The sequence below is a fragment of the Enoplosus armatus genome, chromosome 11 (assembly GCF_043641665.1).
Source record: "Enoplosus armatus isolate fEnoArm2 chromosome 11, fEnoArm2.hap1, whole genome shotgun sequence".
Lineage (NCBI taxonomy): Eukaryota > Metazoa > Chordata > Actinopteri > Centrarchiformes > Enoplosidae > Enoplosus > Enoplosus armatus.
Window position 1 is genome coordinate 12062178 of NC_092190.1, and position 22971 is coordinate 12085148.

At 40.7% G+C, this 22971-nt stretch overlaps 1 protein-coding gene across 2 annotated transcripts in view; it reads left to right on the forward strand.

The window, feature by feature from the left end:
- LOC139292106 (dedicator of cytokinesis protein 9) overlaps positions 1-22971 on the forward strand; it is a 44526-nt gene that overhangs the window by 17317 nt on the left and 4238 nt on the right. The window contains exons 8-51 of one of the 2 annotated variants that reach the window (XM_070914269.1): positions 597-771; positions 1933-1985; positions 2773-2847; positions 2941-3081; positions 4086-4298; positions 4446-4568; positions 4996-5078; positions 5586-5708; positions 5928-6007; positions 6135-6322; positions 6462-6527; positions 6631-6723; positions 6819-6942; positions 7020-7138; positions 7326-7412; positions 7543-7632; positions 8755-8870; positions 9356-9425; positions 9512-9637; positions 9740-9811; positions 10687-10833; positions 10956-11039; positions 11169-11280; positions 12349-12527; positions 12629-12745; positions 13539-13650; positions 13746-13879; positions 15487-15601; positions 15722-15788; positions 15876-15923; positions 16939-17075; positions 17878-17884; positions 17935-18043; positions 18251-18388; positions 18495-18677; positions 19209-19322; positions 19444-19659; positions 19796-19853; positions 20033-20139; positions 20675-20797; positions 20918-21031; positions 21305-21310; positions 22418-22564; positions 22680-22890. In XM_070914269.1, coding sequence (XP_070770370.1) covers positions 597-771; positions 1933-1985; positions 2773-2847; positions 2941-3081; positions 4086-4298; positions 4446-4568; positions 4996-5078; positions 5586-5708; positions 5928-6007; positions 6135-6322; positions 6462-6527; positions 6631-6723; positions 6819-6942; positions 7020-7138; positions 7326-7412; positions 7543-7632; positions 8755-8870; positions 9356-9425; positions 9512-9637; positions 9740-9811; positions 10687-10833; positions 10956-11039; positions 11169-11280; positions 12349-12527; positions 12629-12745; positions 13539-13650; positions 13746-13879; positions 15487-15601; positions 15722-15788; positions 15876-15923; positions 16939-17075; positions 17878-17884; positions 17935-18043; positions 18251-18388; positions 18495-18677; positions 19209-19322; positions 19444-19659; positions 19796-19853; positions 20033-20139; positions 20675-20797; positions 20918-21031; positions 21305-21310; positions 22418-22564; positions 22680-22890 — 5002 coding nt within the window. Of the gene's footprint in view, positions 1-596; positions 772-1932; positions 1986-2772; positions 2848-2940; positions 3082-4085; positions 4299-4445; positions 4569-4995; positions 5079-5585; positions 5709-5927; positions 6008-6134; positions 6323-6461; positions 6528-6630; positions 6724-6818; positions 6943-7019; positions 7139-7325; positions 7413-7542; positions 7633-8754; positions 8871-9355; positions 9426-9511; positions 9638-9739; positions 9812-10686; positions 10834-10955; positions 11040-11168; positions 11281-12348; positions 12528-12628; positions 12746-13538; positions 13651-13745; positions 13880-15486; positions 15602-15721; positions 15789-15875; positions 15924-16938; positions 17076-17877; positions 17885-17927; positions 18044-18250; positions 18389-18494; positions 18678-19208; positions 19323-19443; positions 19660-19795; positions 19854-20032; positions 20140-20674; positions 20798-20917; positions 21032-21304; positions 21311-22417; positions 22565-22679; positions 22891-22971 lie in introns of both variants that reach the window. The other variant, XM_070914268.1, reaches the window with a different exon arrangement.

Sequence of the window (22971 nt, forward strand, 5' to 3'; positions counted from 1 at the left end):
ATTCCAGCACTCTTTGCATTATTGGATTGTTCTTTACAATTTACAGAAACAGTTTGACTTATATATAGACACTGTATGTTGTTCATTGTTGCCTTTTATATATATTTATATATATAATATATATGCAGATTATAGCTAAATGTTTATGTTTTTATCTTTGCTCAGCTTTGTTGTGCTTGTTTTTAGCTATATGTCTGTAAGTGAGGGTGAAGGTAGAATTAAAGTGAAGCAGGCCGTGATTTAGATCATAAAACTAAGAATCTGCTGCCTTCTGGTGAGCTGGCAGTTGTTGGATGTTAGCTTTGGATAGTCAGATGAAACATTCCTCGTCCACAGTTGGGTATTTGATTTTTAAATGTGAAAAACTAAACTTAGTCAATCAATCCTTCAATATCAGAAACCAACACTTGGCAAACATGAAACCTCCCCTCTTTCCAATAACAAAAAGTCTTTGTTCTGATTTTTTGTTTCGTACTCTTGATTTATTTGTTATGTTCCGAGTTTGACTCTTTTATATAAATCATATGTGTATTTTTCTCCCCCTTTTCTCTTCTTTCCTGATCTTATCTAATCTCCTCCTGCGGTCGTGGCGGCAGAACAACAAGGTTCGGCGGTTTGCTTTCGAGCTGAAGATGCAGGATAAGAGCACCTACCTGCTGGCCTCCGACAGTGAAGGAGAGATGGAGGACTGGATCAACACGCTCAACAAGATCCTGCACAGCAGCTTTGAGATCGCCATGCAGGAGAAGCGGAATGGAGACATTCATGATGGTGTGTGTTTGTCTGTCTGTCCATATTTTTCCAGCACCTGAAGGAACACAAATATGAAATGAAATATTATTTAGTGTTAGCTTGTGAAAACATTGTCCGACTTCTTGATGAGAATGATTAATGTTTTTCATAGTCTTGTAAAAACACCCATGGTTTAATTAGGAAATATTTTTGTTGCAGACTGAAATATGTCAGACAAAAGCAGCTTTTGTGTGGTCAAACTGGACAGAAAGTGTTTGGCTTCTTAAAGTTATCCGTGATAGACCAGACAATATGATCTATACTGTACTTGCTGTTTAAAATTTGTAGAGACAGAAAATGAGTCTGCAACTATTTTGATAATCATTTTGAGTCAGTTTTTAAGAAAAAATGTCTTGTTCCAGCTTCTTAAATGTGACTATTTTCTGGTTTCCTTAGTTTTCTGATTATAAACTGAATATCTTTGGGTTTTGGACTTTTGGTTGGATGTGAAGACGTCACCCTTAGATATTGTGATGGACATTTTTCACTATTTTCAGATATTAATTAATGAATCGAGAAAATTATTGAAAGAATAAGCAATAATAAAAGTCATCATTTGTTGCAGCCCTAATTAATGTAGTTGACTATAGAAGCTATAATGGTTATATATTTTTTAAGTTCCTAAGATGACAAAATGCCCTCAGTTATTACATCCAAGATGATAATCAAGCATACTTGAAGATGCAGTAAATCTACTCATCATCATCATCTTATTTACTCCGGAGGATGTTTTTAGACATTCACATTGTTCATTCACACCAACATCCACTCACTTCTCGTACTTCTTCCTGGCCGTGAAGTGCAGTGTAGTCTGTGGCGATGTGATACCAGACCACCCAGGCTTTTAATACTCACCTCCTGTCTCATAGGAGGCTTAGCCATGGAGCAAAGACCCTGAATGCCTCTGCACAAAACGCTCCACTAATCTTCTCTAACTCAGCTTTTATTAATCACGCTGTGCTTTAAATATTCCATTGAGACCGGCAGCATCTCCATCTCAATCCTGTACAGTCGAATTATTGTTTACTGAACTTTGACAAGTCAGTAAGCGATTAAGGAGGTTTTACAACACAAGGAGGTTTCTGTTTATGCTCTGCAATCTTTGGCCCAGACCCAATGATTTCTTGTATTTTCCTCTAGATGATGATCTTGGAAAGTCCGACAGTTCCTCTGGCAGTATGGACAGCTTTCAGGTAGGTCATGCATTCGGTACATCATCGCATGGAGTTGCAGCATTAAATCTCTGTGCTTCATTGAAGTTGTAAGTTAGACGGCCTATTTTGCCGCAAACATGTGGCTTGAATTTAGATTTAAGAGTTACTGGTTACACACCTAATTTCTCAGTCATTCATTTGTTTTTGTAGATCTGATCTGACATTAAACACAGACCTCTTGTCATGTGAGGAACTAAAACTCCACAGTATAACTCTTCCTTTCAGAATATTTTTTGGGTTTCATCCAAAAAGTTACACTGCATATTAAACGTCAGGCCTTTAAACATGCATCCAACAACATTCAACATGAGATATCCAGTAGAGGAAAAAGCTGACACTTGCTTTGAAATAATGACACCTGCATCAAGAGGTTTAAAGGTTTTTGAGGATGGAAACATCTGTGTTTTTTTTCTTCTCCAAAATAGATATTTAGTGTTTCAGAAGAAATCTCTTCATGCTGTTACAGGGCTGAGAAGTTCGCAATAGTAAAGCCATATGTGTATGGAAACTGGCGGTAACAGTTAATTGGGAAACAGCTTGACAGGTTACAGTGCTGCACTGAAATGTATGCTGGTACCACCTGACTCTCACCACTGAGGCTTTCTGCCCGGTGCGATCAGCCTGTAAAATATGAAGCTTCATTTCCAGATGGGAGCAAATGATAAAAAAAATGTTCTAATGATAAAACCAACTGACTGGAAATCTCTCAGACTTTAAGACAGTTTGTGGTTCAAATCGATTTAGGAAATGCCTTTCTTCTCCTCAGAGCACAAGAGATATAGAGTCTAGGATGAGAAGCGAGACCAGATTGAAGCTGTTCACCCTGGACCCTGATACACAGGTAATTAAGTGTAAAGCCTGTTTAAGGTCACTTAATCCCATGTGGTAATAAGATCCTAACACATGTAATACCTTCCATTGTACGGTCTTTTAGAAACTAGATTTCTCAGGAATAGAGCCGGATGTGAAGCAGTTTGAGGAGAAGTTTGGCAAGCGGGTTCTGGTGAACTGCAATGACCTCTCGTTCAATCTGCAAAGCTGTGTGGCCGAGAACGAGGAAGGACCGACAACAAATGTAAGGCTGATCTTTTTCTGGTCACAATGGGCCCTAAATAACAGAAATATCATTACCCGCCTGACTAAAGACGGATGAGATGGTTTGTTAGAGCGGCCGGATGGACTCCCCTCATTATTAGAGCTGCTGAAGGACTCCTGTTGGCATGGCAACCAGGCTACAGGCTCAGTCATGGCGAACAATCTGTATAATGGAGTCTGATGTCCTGCTGTCCCTCCCAACAGAAACTGTCTAGTAAAGACCCAACATGTCATGACGGTGTCTCCATGAAGACACTGACACACACACACACACACACACACACACACATGCAGAGCAGTTACTCTGAAGCGTGTTCAACCAGCTCCCTCCTCCAAAATCTTAATGGAATAGCTACTAGCTGTTCATTATATATGTGTACACCAATCCAACTTTTTCTGTCCTGATGGTGATTCTGACACCTCAGCTCAGGGTATCTGCCGATGTAGAGTACCAATACAATACCAGTGCTCCCAAAATTGAAGTCTGCATTATAGAGGAAAATCATGAGAATTATTTTTATGTGAGGCAACGTGACGCCAGATCCAGTGTATTCGATCGGTGCGTGCCTAGCATTAGATACGATTAGATAGATTTTTGTTTTTACAATTATTTTAATGACATTCCTTGACATTATTTTATTTGAGTATATTTTTATAGTTTAAAATGGGTTAGTCCTTATTATTGTTGTTTAGATGTGGAACTCTATAATGCTGTGCACATTGCCTGTAGAGTTATGAATTGTTTAGGTTGGCTGAGTGACATGTTACAAGTAAGACAGTTAAGTGATGTATTTGCTGTTAAAGCAGCCATTAAAGTGGACTTTTACTTTATCCCCAGTCCAGAAGTAGTTGTAATGCAGTAATTAGCTACAGTTTGGTGTTAACTGTATGGAGACTGGATTATGCAGACTGGTTGACAAAATGTCCAAATAATCATCAGCTTCATCTGTCTAATACAGAATTGTTCCTCTTCTCCTTCTCCAGGTGGAGCCATTTTATGTCACCCTGTCACTGTTCGACATCCAGAACAGCAGGAAGATCTCCTCTGACTTCCATGTGGACTTAAACCACCCGTCCGTAAGGGGCATGGTGCCCAATAGCACCAGTCAGTATATAAACGGGGGAGGGGACACCCACCCTGAGGGGCAGCGGTTGGTCCATGGGGTCCCAGAGACAGCCATGCAGTATCCAAGACAGGTAAGTCATGTAAAAGCCTTCTCTAGCATGGCTAAAAAAACATAATGCTTGTTCCAACAACTCCCCTATCTAAATAAATAAAAAATAAAATAAAATAAAATAAAATACATATTTAACATTGAGGAAACATTTTCATTGTCTCCGCAGGGAGTGTTCTCGGTAACATGCCCCCACCCAGATATCTTCTTGGTGGCTCGGGTAGAGAAAGTTCTTCAGGGGGGAATCAACCACTGTGCCGAGCCGTACATGAAGAGCTCAGACTCCACCAAGGTAGTGAACTTTTATCACCGCCAGTATGTTTCCCCCGGACTCAGCAGATTCCACCACATTATTCCACATTATACACAGATAATCATCCTTGTTTTTGAGTGCTGACCGATTGCACAGACACTCAACAGAGGCATTGACTTTGGCTGTACAAATGTGGTTGTGCACCCTGAAGGGACCGCGGCGGGTAGTAATGTGATTCAGCCGAGAAAGCATGTGAAATGTGTTTTATGTGTGTGTATCTGAAAACCTGTTGGCATATCTGTGTGTTATATTATAAGTGTGTGTGTGTGTGTGTGTGTGTGTGTGTGTGTGTATCTGTGTTGAGACTGGCAGCATGCTGAATATGTCACAGTGCTGCAGGGCTGAGACCAATTTGTGTGTCTAAGTGATGAAGCTCAAATCACACTGTGTTCCTGTTTTCCACTAGGTGGCACAGAAGGTCCTGAAAAATGCCAAGCTGGCATGTGGCCGGTTGGGCCAGTACAGGATGCCTTTTGCCTGGGCAGCAAGGTACTTTATCCCTCTTTTACCAGCAGGACATGGTGCAGTCTTTCAGGAAGGACACAATAGGGATTTAAATACAAAACCTAAATCACATAATTACATACAATTAAACCTGAGAATGAAGAAATTACATTTCTTTTCGTTCTCTTCATCAGTCCACATTTATCATTTTGTGTATACAAGCCAACGTCAATTTATCCTTTATAATTCTATTTTTTGGGGTTCTTTTCAATATGATTAACTTGATTATTATATTTGATAATCAATTTAAGTCATTTATCAAGCAAAAATGCCAAGATTTGCTGCTTTCTCTGTGTTATATCAGTGTAAATTGAATATCATTTGATCAAAAAAAAAATAGATTAATCAGTTATGGAAATAATTGCAGCCCTAGACTGTAAATCCTTTTTCCGATGAAATATTATCATCCAAGTATTTTAGCTCATTCAAACAGGGATGTAGGCGTGTTCAGGACACGAGAAATGTCCCTGACTCTTCTTTTCCTTCTTGCAGGCCTTTGTTCAAAGATGCTTCAGGGACGCTTGACAAAAGTGCCCGTTTCTCAGCTCTGTACCGACAGGACAGCAACAAGCTGTCCAATGACGATATGCTCAAACTGCTGGCTGACTTCAGAAAGTGAGTAATGCTTCTACGAGCACTCTGTATTATAAATGGACTGAGTAGTCTTGCAGATGTTTTGGAAAGGAAAATATGGTCCTATAGGTTGTAAATGCTGGTCAGATTTGAAAATAAGATGTTTGCTCACGTCTGTGAATGTACCATTTGTCTCTGCTCATTCTAGTCTTTGCTAGATGATAGCAAAGGCTTAACTGGAGTTTATTTTCCTTTCCTCAGGCCAGAGAAGATGGCCAAGCTGCCTGTAATCCTAGGAAACCTCGATGTTACCATCGACAATGTAGCCCCCGACTTGACAAGTAAGGCCTCTAAATTCGCTCCATGCAGCCAACGTGAGAGATGAAAGCTGTTCCTGCTCAGACCAGATTGGTCACGTTGCCTGCAGGCTGTTTATTTGGTCTCCCTCCCTCCTGCTTCTGTATATAGATTGCGTTACCTCATCCTACATTCCTGTGAAGCAGTTTGATGTCAGTGAGAAGACCAACATCTTCTTTGAAGTGGAGGAGTTTGTGCCGTGCTTAGCCAAATGTTCTCAGCCTTTCACCATCTACAACAATCACCTCTATGTCTACCCCAAGCACTTGAAGTACGACAGCCAAAAGTCATTCACAAAGGTATCACAAAATATTGTAACTGGACAGATTGTACAGCTTTTTTTCAGCAAAGATGCTCTGCTTGTGATCTGAAGCTACAGCACTTTTCTCTCATAGTGTGGCTGACTGGGTCAATTTTGCTCGTTGTGTCTGTCCTCAGGCTAGAAACATAGCTGTCTGCATTGAGTTCAAGGACTCAGACGAGGAAGAGGCTGTTTCACTGAAGGTAAACTCTCTGGAAGTGCCTCCAAATCCTAACCCTAACCCTAACCCAAAGGACAGCCCCTCCCGTCGCAGGAACTAACTTAACTATTGTTTTCATTCCACAGTGCATCCATGGCCGACCTGGAGGACCCTTGTTTACCAAAAATGCCTTTGCTGCAGTATTACATCACCAGCACAACCCCGAATTCTACGATGAGGTAAGACACGCTACTGTCTTAAAAGATATGCATAAGGCAATGTCATGTGTCAATGCAATCAATGACTGGATGTGTGTTTGTGCTCTTATTCCTAGTTTAAGATTGAGCTGCCAACTCAGCTCCACGAGAAACACCATCTGCTCTTCACCTTCTACCACGTCAGCTGTGATAGCAACAGCAAGGCCAGCACCAAGAAGAGAGACCTGGTTGAGATTCAAGGTAACACACTGCAACAATCACATCATTTAAAATATCTGTATTGTCTGTTAGCTGACTATCTTTGCTTCTCCTCTCAGTGGGTTACGCCTGGCTCCCCCTGCTGAAGGATGGCCGGGTGATCATGAACGAGAGTCAGATCCCTGTGGCTGCCAACCTGCCTGCTGGATACCTCAACTGTCAGGAGGGCGCCAGCAAGGTAGAGTGGATCCTCAATTTGGAGTTTTTGGAGACGCCAAGCCAAAAGTCACAACCCACGATATAAAATCAAATGTGTATAGTGGGACATGAAGATCTGCAACAAAAGGGCACTTCTGTAGAGATAATGACATGAAAATAGTGCAGAATATTTGCTGAATTATTGTTGCTTCTTGTTTGTATTACAGCATTCAGGCCCTGAAGTCAAATGGGTGGATGGAGGCAAGCCTTTATTTAAGGTTTCCGCTCACCTCGTGTCCACTGTCTACACTCAGGTTAGTTTTTATTCTTAACAAACTGTGATTGTAGTTTTTTGGTCACATCTGAATTTGTGTTGTGATTTCATTAAAATACAGCTTCATGGAATAAACGTCTGTATTCTGATCTTCTTTGTGTCTCTCGTAGGATCAACATTTGCACAATTTCTTTCATCACTGTCAGAACGTTGCGTCTGCTCCCCAGGTGTCAGGAGGAGAACTGGTCAAATACCTGAAGGTAAAACAAAGTGTAGAAAAACTAGGGATTTAATACAAATACTGACTTAGATATTGATGATGAAGGATATACTTTTGCTTGATATTGTTTATTTCTAACAATGTGTAGACCTTATGTCTTAATTACAGGCATTTGATGCTGTCGTGTAGGTTAATTAATTGGCTAGTAATGGCTGTACATGCTTGAGAGAAACTTAAAAGAGACTGTTAATGCTACACTGAGTCATATTTAAATCACAATGTTGACATTCAGTATGCATTTCAGTGTTGGCATATACTGTATAACTGAGTGCACATGCTCTGCAAGGATGCATAAATCCAGGATTGGGAATTAAGTCTGTACAGAATGACATTTGATACTTATTTTTTTGATACGTAAAGGGAAAGGTCAGACAAGTTTTCACACTTTAACTTTCTGTATTAACTCGTAAGCTGACCGTAGCTCATGCTCACTGTGAAACCGCAGACAGTCACACTTGGTTGGGGCTGAATCATATGGAGATTAATGTTGTACTTTGTGCTGTAGCTTGCCAACAGCGCATTCTTCTGGACAGTTTGTGCACTTTTCTATTGCTGTTTATACAGAATTTAATTGTTCCTTACCTGCAAAGATCAGGCCGGTACCAGTAAATCTATCAAATGTCTACATGTTTAGCTACCCCATGATTCTTTTTCCATTTTTTTCTGTGGTTCTGGTAGCTCAGTTATCACTTTTTCCATCACTCGCTCTCTTGTTCCAGTCCATGGGAATCTCAGTTTACTCTTCCCCTGGTCGACATTGACATGGAGAGCAACGCTTGGTCCAATTCATCTCTTGGGTTCTAATGTAAACACATCAGTGAACACGAACAATGGCCCGAGGGTCAAACAGCAGGTCAGCCGTGCTGACTGGCAGCTCGCCAAATGACTTGGCAGGGCTTGTGTTAGTTTCCTGTACACATGCAATGATGCACCAGTACCTCCACTCTGCCATGTTCCAGGCAACTGAAGCATAAGGTGCGGGTGATTAGCACCATGTTGTTCATGTCCTGCTGTTGTTGGGATTAGATTAGTTTCTTCACACATTATAATGTATGCAGTCCAACTCTACATAAACATATCTCTGTGGTGCTTTCGCCCTCAGAGTCTGCATGCCATGGAGAGTCATGTGATGATCAAGTTCCTGCCCACCACCCTCAATCAGCTGTTTAGGGTGCTTACCAGTGCCACCCAAGAGGACGTGGCAGTCAACGTCACCAGGCAAGTTTCCCCGGACTTAACAGCAGCTTAAAATTCAAGTAATTGTGATAAACAAATTGCATAGAATCGGCAATATCACATTTTCAGCATGTATGCTGCTCTGTTGCTGCTTTTGATTCAAAATTAGATTATTTTCAATGATTGTTTCCATAAATTACAACTATTTTAAAATCCTTGACTGTGAAAACCCAACAAATGATGATTTATATATTTTACCTGATGGAAGGTCTGAGGCCTGAAACATCATTTATTGAGTACATGTGACCAACAGTGAGCAGGATGTTTTGGTTATTTCCCTGTCGTAAAGAGTTTTTGATCCTTTCTGGTGTGCAAGAACTTTGTAGTAATTATTATTGAAAATGATATTACGTGGATGGTGTTGCCAGTGAAGAATTTGTGTTTAAGAGCTCTTAATAAATGAGACCTCCAGCTGCCTCCAGATCCTTTTCCTCACTTGTTTTCCTTTTCCACTGTTTCCTTTTTAGAGTCATGATTCACATTGTTGCTCAGTGCCACGAGGAGGGGCTGGAGCACTACCTGAGATCATATGTGAAGGTAAAATTCACATTCCACTTATCACAACTCGCTATCTATACTTTGTGTTTGTACTAAGGGATTCTCATAGTTCTCTCTGCATGCAGTTTGTGTTCAAGGCCGAGCCATACACGTCCTCCACCACCCGATCAGTGCATGAGGAGTTGGCCAAAGCCATGACTGCCATCTTGAAGCCTTCCACTGACTTCCTCACGAGTAACAAGCTCCTCAAGGTAACATATTTATACTTTTTTAAAGGATTACACGGCGTATGATTGTAACTGACATGAATTTCCTCTTTATTGTTCTCTGATTGATGTTTGTCTGCCCTGCAGTACTCCTGGTATTTCTTTGAAGCCTTAGTCAAGTCCATGGCTCAGTACTTGATTGAGAGCTGTAAAGTGAAGGTAAGTGTGTTTGACTCAGGGGTGTCTGCTTTATTACAGCTTAGGTTCTTCACTGGAGCTTACGACATGCCAAGTCTTGTGGACAGCCACAGTACCACAGTCAAAGTATTATGTATCCACAGTCTGTCCCACACTGCTGTGCAGTCTAATTGGCTGCTACCACATCCCTGTGTTTAACCTCCACTGGCATAATGTGGAGGCCACAGTGAAATCAAGTAAATGCTCCACAAGAGTAGGTCATACCAGTCTGGAAAAGTTTCAGTTACAGTACAAGGCTGACGATGCTCTATATTATTGTTACCGTCAACAAATCCTGTGACCAGAACCAACAATATGTTAGTCCGTGTGTCAGTACCTCCCAACTTCTCCACACTGTCTATAGCTCTCAGCTCCAAGCCTTTTTGTTTCTACTGAAGATGCAAATCTTTAAAAATGGGGCACAAATATATACTTTCATATATACCTATATCAAATATAAATTAATAATCATTAAATATTAAATATATACCTTCAAACAGGAGTATATAGTACTTTTGTTGAGGACTATTTTCAGCTCACGGATTCATGTCCTGGTGATAATATGTAGTATTTTCAGTGCCCATGTTCATCGTAATGAAGGAGCATGGTCTCAGTGCAACAGTGTGGCTCATTCATGTGTTTGTAATAGTTATTGGACAGCAATGCAGCTCTATGGCACAGAGGAATAAACTATATCAGGCTTTGGCTACACAGTCAATACTTGTTATTTATTCATTGTTGATTTTGGTCTTTTCGTGGGGGTTTTTTGAACAGAAGAAAAATACTTATCTTTTAAACTGGGGTGTATTGTGCTGTATAATAACATGTAAACAAAACATCCATGCTATGCCCTACAGCTGTCCAGGAATCAGCGCTTCTCAGCATCCTTCCATCACACTGTGGAGACTCTGGTCAACATGATGATGCCACACATCACTCAGAAATACAAAGACAACCTGGATGCTGCCAGGAACGCCAACCACAGTCTGGCAGTCTTCATCAAGGTCAGGAGGTCACAGTGACTGTGTCTCACACGGTTTTGAGAGTGTTTAAAGTGTATATAATATATATCATTTCTTATTTGCTATAAATAATGACAGAATTGCTTTTCCCCATTTTTTTGTAGCGCTGTTTCAACCTGATGGACAGAGGCTTTGTGTTCAAGCAGATCAACAACTATATCAACTGTTTTATGCCTGGAGACCCTAAGGTACTCTGACAATACAAACATTAACAGCATTTACACAAACAATAAAGGATATAAATATGTTTCACACACGGATGTGTTTGAGCGTATTAAAGCTGCCTCACTGGTTTCTGTTTCTGTTTCTACATGCAGACGCTGTTTGAGTTCAGGTTTGAGTTCCTGCGTGTTGTGTGCAACCACGAGCACTACGTCCCCTTAAACTTGCCCATGCCATTTGGGAAGGGAAGGATACTGAGATTTCAAGGTGAGAAGATCATCCAATGTGTCTCTTGATCAAATACCAAGCCTGACGGTAACTTGCTTAAGTACCTGTGTTTGAGTAGAATATTGAAATCAAACCAAATTGCTGTCAAAGTAATTAAATATGTTATCTGATGTTGTAGCAGTCTTTGATTTTATAGAACATACTTTGTTTCTTTTGTGTGTTCCTCAATTAGCTTTATTATCTCCACATGATACGGTGGAGTCATGCGATGCTCTAGTAGGTAGGTCCAAGGGTGTGCTGCTTGCATGTCATCTCCTAAAAGAGCAGACTTTGAATCTAATTATTCGGCCATGACCAGAATGGGTGAAATCATCCACTCCAAAATCTGAACTCAATCAGTTATCTTCCAGCACTCTGGCTGATGTGGCATGATTTATCTATCCTCCTCAAGACGTTGTGCTGAAAGATTATACTGTTGATAATTTACAGTATGTGTATAGAGGCTGAGATGGGCTCTTTGTGCAGATGTGGGTGATTATGTTTTTCTCTCTGGAAGTGGTTTGGAGTTTGTGACTAGTGATGAGAATAATTCCAAAAGACACATTATTCTCTGTCATTCCTAAAAAATCAGATCTTTTTAATGCTTGCATGCTTGAAATGCAGGTTTTAAAAATATAAAAGTAAACAGATGAATGTGTTTGATTTGATTACAGTCATTTGGGGATATTTTTTGTCTTAAATGATGTTGGGAACCATCTGTGAACATCTGCCACTGTTCAATCATAAGCCTTAATCCAGTTTGTCTGTTTACACAATGATCACTGCTGATGTGGAACAGCCGCTCAGTCACACGGCCTGAATCTGTCAAACATAAATTTCCAGCTTTTCTGTAAATCTGTTTTTGCCTCATATAGATTGTTGTACATCAACACGAATCTTTGTTCACCAGGTTTTTAATGCCGTCACCAATCTGTATGCTGTCCAAGCTTTCCTTGAAATTTACTCTCATTGTTCGGTGCTGTTTGTGACTTCATCTCCTTTCACATCCTTCACTTACCTCTCTGTCAGCCAGTCCTAATCTCTTCACCCTCCTCTTCCTCCCCTCAGACCTCCAGCTGGATTACTCGCTGACCGATGACTTCTGTAAGAACCACTTCCTGGTCGGGCTGCTGCTTAGGGAGGTCAGTGCAGCTCTGCAGGAGTTCAGGGAGATTCGTCAGATAGCCATACAGGTGCTGAAGAGTCTGATGGTAAAGCACACGTTTGACGACCGCTACACCTCCAAAGTAAGCAGTGCCTTCTTACCTCTGTCTCTTGCATTTCCACCGTACTGCAGTATCTGATGTGATCTTGAGAAATTCTGTTGAGAGATTTATTTGTTCTTCAGAGCCAGCAGGCCAGGTTGGCCACCCTCTACTTGCCCTTGTTTGGTCTGCTCCAAGAGAACGTCAACAGGCTGAATGTGAAGGAAGTATCCCCATTCGCCATCAACCACTGCAACAATGTAAGGGAGCCACCTAGTGGCTTCTTTTTAATATTCTCTCTACCATACAGCTTTCATTCATATCGTGAACCAAGAATAACATCAAAACATAACGTAACCCTACTTCCTGACATCTATACCATATCCACCTTAACAAAAACTAATACTACACTATAAAAAGAGAAGGAAACACATAGTAATGAGATAAAAAGTGAAGGAAAAGGAAAGAAAAGGAAAGGGTGCCACAGCAGTTGTAGATGATAAGTTATTAAATGTCGTTGACCTATATATCTTTTTGATTTCTCACATGGGCTGATACAAAAATGACAATGTAAATATTGAGAAAAGTAATATGCATCCATACATATATGCATTTAATGTGATACAGTATGTTCAGCTCTTTTCAAGAAACAAATATTAACAAACTGTATTAAACACTGAAGTGGTACCAGGCTGTCCTCTCAAGTAGGCAAGACATGGACTCCATATATCTAAAGAAAAAAATGTTTCCCAGCTACGTCATTTGTAGTTTTTTCCAATTCTTTCGGCCAGGACTTAAAACTATGGTATGGATTCTTTATTGGAAAACATAAAACTGAATTTCTTCGCTATTACAATCTGCTAATTTTAAATGACCAACCTGAGATTGCGATATCTGTATCTGGGATGAATTCCATATCATATATAGGACTGGAGCACCACTGACCAAAATTTTTGGAGTTTCATAAGACCTCCACCGCTTTTCATAAGTTCACACAGCTCTGTACAGTATGTGGGTTTGTGTCCATTAACGTGTTGCACTGTTTTTCCTCAGAATGGAAGAGAAGATTCACTTCTTACCAACACGTTGATGACACCTCCCAGGTCCAGCACCTTTCTGGACACCAGCTTGCACAAAGATGTTTTTGGAGTCATCTCTGGCACCTGTGAGTGGAAAGACGATGCTGAAAAATGAAAAATGAGAAAAAGAAGATTTTGTTTTTACATTAATATAAAACTGCTCCCTTTTTTTTTTCGTCAGCCTCACCTCACACGTCGTCAACCCCCAACATTAACTCTGTGCGCCACGCAGACTCTCGCGGCTCACTCATCAGCACTGATTCTGGCAACAGCCTGCCTGAGAAGAACAACGACAAGGGCAACTCTCTGGACAAGGTACATCTCAGAAAGTGCTGCAAGATGCTTGTAAAGTAATTTCATGCAACATTTATTAGAAATGTAGGCTTCCTGTGACATGCATATATATATAACACACATTTCAGTGTGCCTCAGGCAAATCAGAGGTCCCCTTGTTATGACAAAAGAACCTCAGAAAGTCACCCCTTGTTAACTTGTACCATTAACTCCCCCACCCTACCTGTACGGCTGGCCGTGGCAGACGGAGAAGTTTGTACGGAGACACTCTGTCAATGTCCTGCGCTTCTTTACGGAGACTGAGGAGTCCATGCTCTCCGTGTGCACCAAGCGTGTCACCATGGACTTCTCCCTGCTCTCTGTCCCCTGTGTGCCAGAGAGCGCCCTGCAGCCCAGCATTTCACTTCAAGTATAAAACGCCTCCTTCTTTCACACAGTCATCCTGCCCCCCATAGGAGTGTCCCATCTGGGAATGTTAGAGTGTGTGTGAGAGTGTCCTAGTGTCCTAAACCTTAAGCCCTTTCTTTGCCAGATGATTCTCAGGCTTTGGCCTGTTTGTTCTCTGGTGCCATAAAGCAGACCTGCTGTACCGCAGGGCCTCACAGGGTTTGTCTCTGCTCTTTTTCCAGATGTTGAAATGCATGCACGCTTAAGGGATTTGTCACTTTTGAGTTCCACTCACGTGTGCTGTGTCACTTTTGCTTTTGGCCCCAAGCTAAATCTATGAAGAAGCCTATTAAACACAAAGACTGAATTTTCACTGTGTGTGCTGTTGTGTGTTTCTTCTGTTGAAGCTGTTTTTATTTGTGATTTGTGGAAGCTTTTATCACAATGTGTGTAACAGCATGAGGGGGAAAGGGAGGACACTGCAATTATTTTCAGCCCAAACTGTTTTAGCTCAAACTCTTAAAATAAGCACATGAAAGTAAGTGCACCACACCTTCTCAGTTTTTGTCCTCCTTTTCAGGCAAACTAACTTCAGCCTTGAAGTTATCCACTTTCCAAAACACCCGTTAAGAAGCCAAAGCCACAGCTTCATGCTTTCCATTAAGTCATCCCCAGCCAGTTCCATGGTCTAGACTAAGTGCTGGCAAAGGAACGTGCTTGGTATATTGCCAACCCCTTGCTATGGTAGAGCTGTTGCTCCACTGCTTTGCTTCTGTTTTCTCCCTGCTCTCTGCCTCTGCTGGGAGAAACGGTGATTGCTTTCCACCAGCAGGTTTTCCCCAATGCGTAGAGCCCTGCAACATCTGAGTGAATGACTCCACTAGTGTAGCTTCAATCCCAGGCCTTCAGAAAACTCTTATTGATGATGCTATAACCACTCTAAAAGTCCCTGCGTATAGCTTTTACTACTTTTTTTAATGCAATACAGTGTCCAGGACACAAACACAGTTGTCTAGATGTTGAATCATGACCACAAAACTAGATGTAAACGAAAACATCTTAAAAGATTTTGAAATTGTAATGGTAAATAAATGCCCTTTGTCTTTTGGAATGACAAAATTAAAACTGACAATAGTTTCTGTAGATGGTACTTTGGTTTATCTTGAGCTAGACAGAGCAAAGAGCCCTAACAGGATAACACATTTGTCTGTCTGTGCCTGATCGGATTCTTTGTCCCGCAGAACCAGCCTGCTTCAACCCTGGGAAGTACCCTGTTGCGATGTGATAAACTGGACCAGGCAGAGATCAAGAGTCTCCTCATGTGCTTCTTACATGTGCTGAAAAGCATGTCCGAGGGTAACATCTCTCTCCTGCTCCTGCCCTTTCTGTCTGATGCTTAAACACTGAGCTCACTTACATGTCTACAAACCAAAAAAAACAAATTGTCTCTCCAATGTCAATCTCTGTCTTCTCCAGATGCTCTGTTCACATACTGGAACAAGGCTTCGTCTGCTGAGTTAATGGACTTCTTCACTCTAGTCGAGTAAGGCGTCTTTCATGACAACCCTGACATTATAAGTAAAGCTTAAAATTTTACTGGGTCTGATTTTTCACTTGTTTTTCCTCTCAGAGTGTGCCTTCATCAGTTCAAATACATGGGAAAGAGATACATCGCAAGGTAATGTTGTTGTTAGGTGCATGAATGCCATTTTTTTTTTAAAGCTTTATAACTTAAAACATGATTGAGATTTTATTCTTGGCGAAAGATTTCAGGCTTTTAGTACAGTGGTTCCCAACTTTCTATTATGAGAAGACAAATTCACTTTTTCTGCAGTATCTTATTGCCTATTAAACTTAATACTATATGTGACAATGATGTACCTACTTACTGCCTTCATTTTAGATCATCCAGTGTAAAACATAATTGCTAATGTATTTGAACAATGAAGGGTGTGTCGGTATGTTGAGTGCTCAGAAGTTATCCAAACACACATTCTGTCCTCTCTCCACTATTTGGGAGCTCTGGCTTTGACTCCCAAAGGGCTTCGGGTGTTCCTTTTCTCTAACCTCCCACCACTGTTTCTATCTCCATTCACTTAAATGCTGGCAAGTTTAACATAATGAAATAAAACCTGGCTCCTGCCCCCTCCTGCTTGGGTAAGACTAAAGCTGGAACTGACTCTCTTCAACTAAATGCATGATATCATACCCAGATATTATATATATATATATATATATTCTATAAGAGTTGCAGTGCTGTGACATAACGACTGGCTCTAAATTTATATATAGTTTCTCTCATTCTTATATGCATGGCATTTGCTGTAACTCACTGCTTTAATGCTGCTTCTGCTGTTTTGATAATCATTTCATTAAACTGCATGCCAAACAATATATATGGCACAACTTAACTGCATAAGTGCCACAGTGGGTATATGTATAAAAGTCACCCAAAATGTTCAACTCATTTTTTCCAGTCTGATTGTTTTAAATCCCTTTAATACCTTTAAAATCCCATAAGCTAAATATTCTACTTGATAGCATGACCCAAGGTTTGAAAACAACCACATCTGAGTGATATTTACACAACTTAAGTGTGTAAAATGGTGTATTCTTAACCCTAACCTGCTTCACTAACCCTGGCTCTGCTACTAGTGAGCCATCTGTCTAACATTGTCCTGTTTCCTCATCAGGAACCAGGATGGGGCAGGACCTGTAGCACATGAGCGGAAGTCTCAGACTCTGCCTGTGTCCCGTAACAGGGCGGGAATGATGCATGCCCGCTTACAGCAGCTCAGCAGCCTGGATAACTCATACACTTTTAACCACAGTAAGTGCTCCATACTATAATTTTCATCCAAACATCCTCTACCAGAGGAACCCCGCCCTCTTCCGCCTCATGCTTTTCAACATCATCTTCATCAACCTCCTCCTCATCCTCTGTTTAAACCCAGCCCAAGCAAGCAAGTCGAGCAGGAAATACCTCAGAGTACATGGGTGCATCATCAGTAAATTCAATTAAATTGGGGTTGAGGTATCTGTGTGTAGCATAGACTGATTTTATCTAAAAGGCTCAGTCTGTTAAATTACATCATTTAATACAGTTTCTTTGTGTTTTCAGTGTAAGAAAGATTTCAAGTATTCTTGGAATATCTGTAGACCATGGTAAGAATGTATCGGGTTGGCAGGCAGTTTGCAGACTGTTCATTTGGTTAAAATTAAGAGCATGCCTATTTTAACTGAACAGTAGCTTTCAAGATCTTCTCATCCCTCTGACCAGCTCATCTGCTCTGAGCTTAATTTTACATTTCATTCAAAATATGAAGGGTTTCATTCCAAAATACCACCTGTGTATTTCAGACAAATGCTGCTTGAAATTCATTCCTAAATATAAAAAAAGTCAAATGTTTGGCACCCAAATAAAATCATTACTACAATTGTTGTGTGCCTCACCAACGCGTCCATTTGATAAAAGGTATTGATTTTGTTTCAGTTTGGAATGAAACTTCTTTTCATCATAATTCAATTTTCCATCTTTCGAGCAACAGCTTTGCCTTTAACACTGAAGTCTCATGTTTTAAAAGATATGATATGACATTTAAATGGCCTTTCTGGAGAGTCTTTATTTCAAGTGTACTGGTGAGGGTGAAATAGCTACAGCTTTCTGTTGTGTTCTCTTTAGCCTACAGTCACTCGGATGCAGACGTGTTGAATCAGTCACTGCTGGAGGCTAACATTGCTACTGAAGTGTGCCTGACTGTCCTGGACACGCTAAGTATCTTCATCATGGGATTCAAGGTAACATAACATAACATAACATATTACTTCTCCCACATTTACTCTACTTGTAAACATACTTTGTACCAGGAACAGTATTTAGGTTATCTAATCATTATGTCAGGCCTGATTAATTCATAAAAAACTTGTGAATTCTTGTTTCTGTTTTTTAAGTCAGTAGTTTTTTAAATTATATTCTTTCTAAGATGGTACTCTCTTTCCCCACAGACCCAGCTGTGCTCTGACCACGGCCACAGTCCACTAATGAAGAAGGTGTTTGAAGTCCACCTCTGTTTCCTAAGGATCAATCAGTCAGAGACGGCCCTCAAGCAGGTCTTCACTTCACTGCGCACCTTCATCTACAAGGTGAGAAGGACGGTGGTTTCCCTGCCAAACAATGTTCTTTTGTTGTTTGTTCTGGCCTTGGGCGTTCACCTTAGCTGATGACCTATCTGTCTTCTTCACCCTCTAGTTTCCCTGCACATTTTTTGAAGGGCGTGCTGACATGTGTGCTGCCTTCTGCTATGAGATCTTGAAGTGTTGTAACTCCAAGCTGAGCTCCATTCGCAGCGACGCAGCCCACCTGCTCTACTTCCTCATGAAGAGCAACTTTGACTACACAGGTCGCAAGTCTTTTGTCCGGACACACTTACAGGTGGGATAGTCCTTCTGTGGATCTGACTTGTATCCAGAGAATAAAAAGAATGAAGCTTTCATGTTTACATTATTTAACCCTAATGTTCTGGGATCCTGGAGACCCTGGACCTGTTTAACAGCTCACATCAGCTTGATACTTCATGACTTAAATTTATGAGAATTGCTTCAAACAGGATTTTGAAGTGATGACATGTTACAGTCTATTACAGAAAATGACGCATTACTTCTTACTATTTGGGGTCTTAGAGACCCCAGCTGTGTGAAACATGGTTAAATACAATGCATTTTTATATTATTCTATATCCGTGGTTAATGTTAACAGCAGTTTTTATGCAACACTACCCCTCCCAAATAATAAAAGAAGAAAAGAAAACAATATTTAATTGAAAAGAGTTTGTTTATTTTGCAATTATTATTATTTCTGTATTTACATGCATTAGGTTCTGTGGAACTTCAAACAATGACGCAGTAAAGCAAAGCACAAGGATTAAACAATATTTGATAATTCTTTATCTTTCCCTTTCTTTAGGTGGTGATCGCTGTCAGTCAGTTGATAGCTGATGTGATTGGTATCGGAAGTACCCGCTTCCAGCAGTCTCTGTCAATAATCAACACATGCGCCAACAGTGACAAAACTATAAAGGTCAGAAATTCATTTATGTGCATAATTATGTTCTGGTTCTACTTTAACAGTTAAAAAATATGTATGCCTCAACTAGCAATAACACAGCTGACCGATGTAATGTCTGCATCCTCCTTACCAGAACACAGCTTTCCCATCAGATGTGAAGGACCTGACCAAACGTATCAGGACAGTTTTGATGGCCACGGCTCAGATGAAGGAGCACGAGAGAGATCCAGAGATGCTGGTGGACCTGCAGTACAGCCTCGCCAAATCTTACGCCAGCACTCCCGAACTACGCAAGACCTGGCTGGACAGCATGGCCCGAATCCATGTGAAGAACGGAGACCTGTCGGAGGTCTGTGATAAGAGACTGTGTGGCTGAATTCAACATTTGATAGACTCACTTTAGGTCTGTGTCTGGTGTTGTGTCTATACAAATATCAACACCTCTTTGCTTATCTGACCTGAGTTGCCGTTATTGTTGTTTACAGGCGGCCATGTGCTATGTGCACGTTGCAGCACTTGTGGCAGAATACCTGCGGAGAAAAGGTGCTTTAATAATCTACATTCACTTCCACACAGCTGCTCTGTTGTGCATATTCTGTGTAGCTCACAAGAATTATCATCATCTGAAAAATATTTATAGTTACGTTAGCATCTCTCTTTCTTCATGTTGTTGTAAGAAAGACTGTGCTGATTGTTAAAACATGGTCTCATGCTGTGTGCAGGCATGATCAAGCAGGGCTGCTCAGCGTTCCGTGTCGTGACTCCCAACATTGATGAAGAAGGAGCAATGATGGAGGACGTCGGCATGCAGGACGTCCATTTCAATGAAGTATGTTTTACTAATGCAAACAACAGTGATAAATAAAAGATTATAATTTATTTGATTACATTACATTTTCAGAATGTTATATTGAATAAAGACTCGCTTCACCCGCTGAGGTTGAGTGTACTTTGTGTGAGTTGCTGTGGACAAAAGCATCTTCCTCATTCAAGTAATAACTGGCTGGCTCTCTCAGTATTTCATCATCAGATATAGACTTCCAAGGTATCAAACAATAGACAAATCACATGAGCATGAAACACAATTTGAAATGAGACATAATTAATGTATATTTCTTGTAATAATTAATATATTTATTCTTTTTGGAAGGGACATGTCATATGATTTCAAGAGTCTAACACAAAAATTGAATCAATGTTTCCGCACATATTGCTCTCTTCAAAATAAAGATTATCTTGAAGAACGCAACCTGCCTGTTTTTCTTCACTTCCTAATAGTCATCACATTTGGTCATGATAGAAAAGTCATCAAACACTTTTTATTTAAGCTATATTTCTATTTTCCCCTTCTCTTGTTCCCTCAGGATGTCCTAATGGAGCTTTTGGAGGAGTGTGCAGATGGACTGTGGAAAGCTGAGCGTTACGAGCTCATCTCTGACATCTACAAGCTCATAATCCCCATTTATGAGAAGCGCAGGGACTTTGAGGTACAACGCTGCTTTGTTAGGAATTTTATTTCCCCTCTAATTTCATTTTGGTTGTGCCATTAGTATCTACAAATTCAAATCAGATTTTTAATGTGATGTTTATTCCTTTTTTTTTTACAGAAACTGGCCCACCTGTATGACACGCTGCATCGTGCATACAGCAAAGTGACAGAGGTCATGCACACAGGCAAAAGACTGCTCGGCACCTACTTCAGAGTGGCTTTCTTTGGGCAGGTGAGTTTAACTCCTTAAACAATCGCTGCATATTCTGTCCACTGGGGTGTTATTTTGAGACATATTGTTTATTTGATTTCTACACTTAATGTATTTAATATTATTCTTGATTTCACAAAAGAGTATTAATTTGGTTGCTGGTGTTGCAAAGTAATTCACATTGAGCATGGAGGCTGCTGAAGCTGATGTTTTTCTTTTTATGAGCATGACCACATGCCATGGCATTTTATGATCCACTCTAATAGCCTTTTCTGCTTTTTATCCTCTTTGAAGGCAGCGGTAAGTTGTGCGGTAGACCTTGCTAGCCTCACTGAGCAGCCTAAGTCTTGTGTGTGGTGTTGGTGCTGCTGTTGTAATCCATTGCACTTCTCAGTCATAGTTCGCTGCTTCACGTTACAGTAACAATCAGTCACCACTGTTGCTTTCTGTTTTTTGGAGCTGTGTTGCATGGCGCTCTTCACGTCTGCACTCATTCCAGTGTTTCTGCTTTTGTGTTACAGATCTAAGTTTGTAAGATTTTAGTACTGACCCTCATTTTTTGTCTTATCTTGTGATGTTTTATAATTAATTTGTCGGGTGTGGTTACCTCTGCCTGTGTGCTTTGCTAGAGATCCATGTCCCTCTTGACATGGTGGTCTAATTGGTGATGCAGTAGTTTGAATTAGAGTGTGTTAAATGTATTGATGGTATATAGGTAGTTCTCATGGAATAACAATGGTTTTATCTTCTGCTGTCCACACCCCTGTAGCAGTACCAGTTTACTGACTCAGAGGCTGAGGTAAATTAATATGAAAGCCAACATTGCAGTTGGACTGCAGTGTTGTTTTAGGCTGTGTTGTGCTAATGCATTTGCTAATGCAGTCAGTGCTGTTTCACGTGCATTGCTTATCTTTTAGCCCTTTAACTCCTCCTCTACTCCAGCCTCCGTGTTATCCTAATCTTTGTAGGAAGCCCTTGAAGGGCTAATAGCAGGATTCATCTCTCACTGGATAAATGCATGGCTGCACCCATCTGTCCATGGGACGTTTTACCATTTACATGATACAACTGACTAATCTAAGTGCTCCCACTGACAGTGTGAAATCTGTGCCCCCACCTCTGTCCTTTAGTCTGTCTCACACCATTGAACTGACACTAGTTGATGTCTTGCAGTGGAGTTTTTCTTTTTTTTGAGTCTCTGTGCTTGGACATTAGATAGAGGGTTGTGTATTTGTGGAGTCTGCCAAACCTTTCAGCCCAGAGCTGAGACTTAAAGAGTATTTTACCATTTCATTTGAACAAACTGTTGGAGCGACTCCCACTCACAGCCCACGTATGCTTCTTTATATCTTATTAGATAAACATGCACTGTTTTTTATTCATTCTGACCGTGTTTATCTTTTTTAGGGCTTCTTTGAAGATGAAGATGGTAAGGAGTACATCTACAAAGAACCCAAATTCACCCCTTTGTCTGAGATATCCCAGAGGCTCCTCAAGCTCTACTCTGACAAGTTTGGACAGGAGAACGTGAAGATGATCCAGGACTCTGGAAGGGTAAGACTGTTGATATTCACTTGTGATGACACTGTTTTTTTCAGAGGCCCATAAGATTTATAAAACATGGTACTGATCTGTTGTAATGAATTGTAATTTAATGTATTCTCCACAGATTAACCCTAAAGACCTGGACTCTAAGTATGCGTATATCCAAGTGACACATGTGACCCCTTACCTAGAGGAGAAGGAGCTGGTGGACCGGAAGACAGACTTCGAGAAGAGCCACAACATCCGTCGCTTTGTGTTTGAGATGCCTTTCACCATATCAGGCAAAAAGCAAGGCGGGGTGGAGGAGCAGTGCAAACGCAGGACTATACTAACCAGTAGGTAACCCTAGATACTGTATGTGGTAAGATAACACATCTGACATAAAATAAGCTCTTAAAGGGGTACTCTAGCATTTT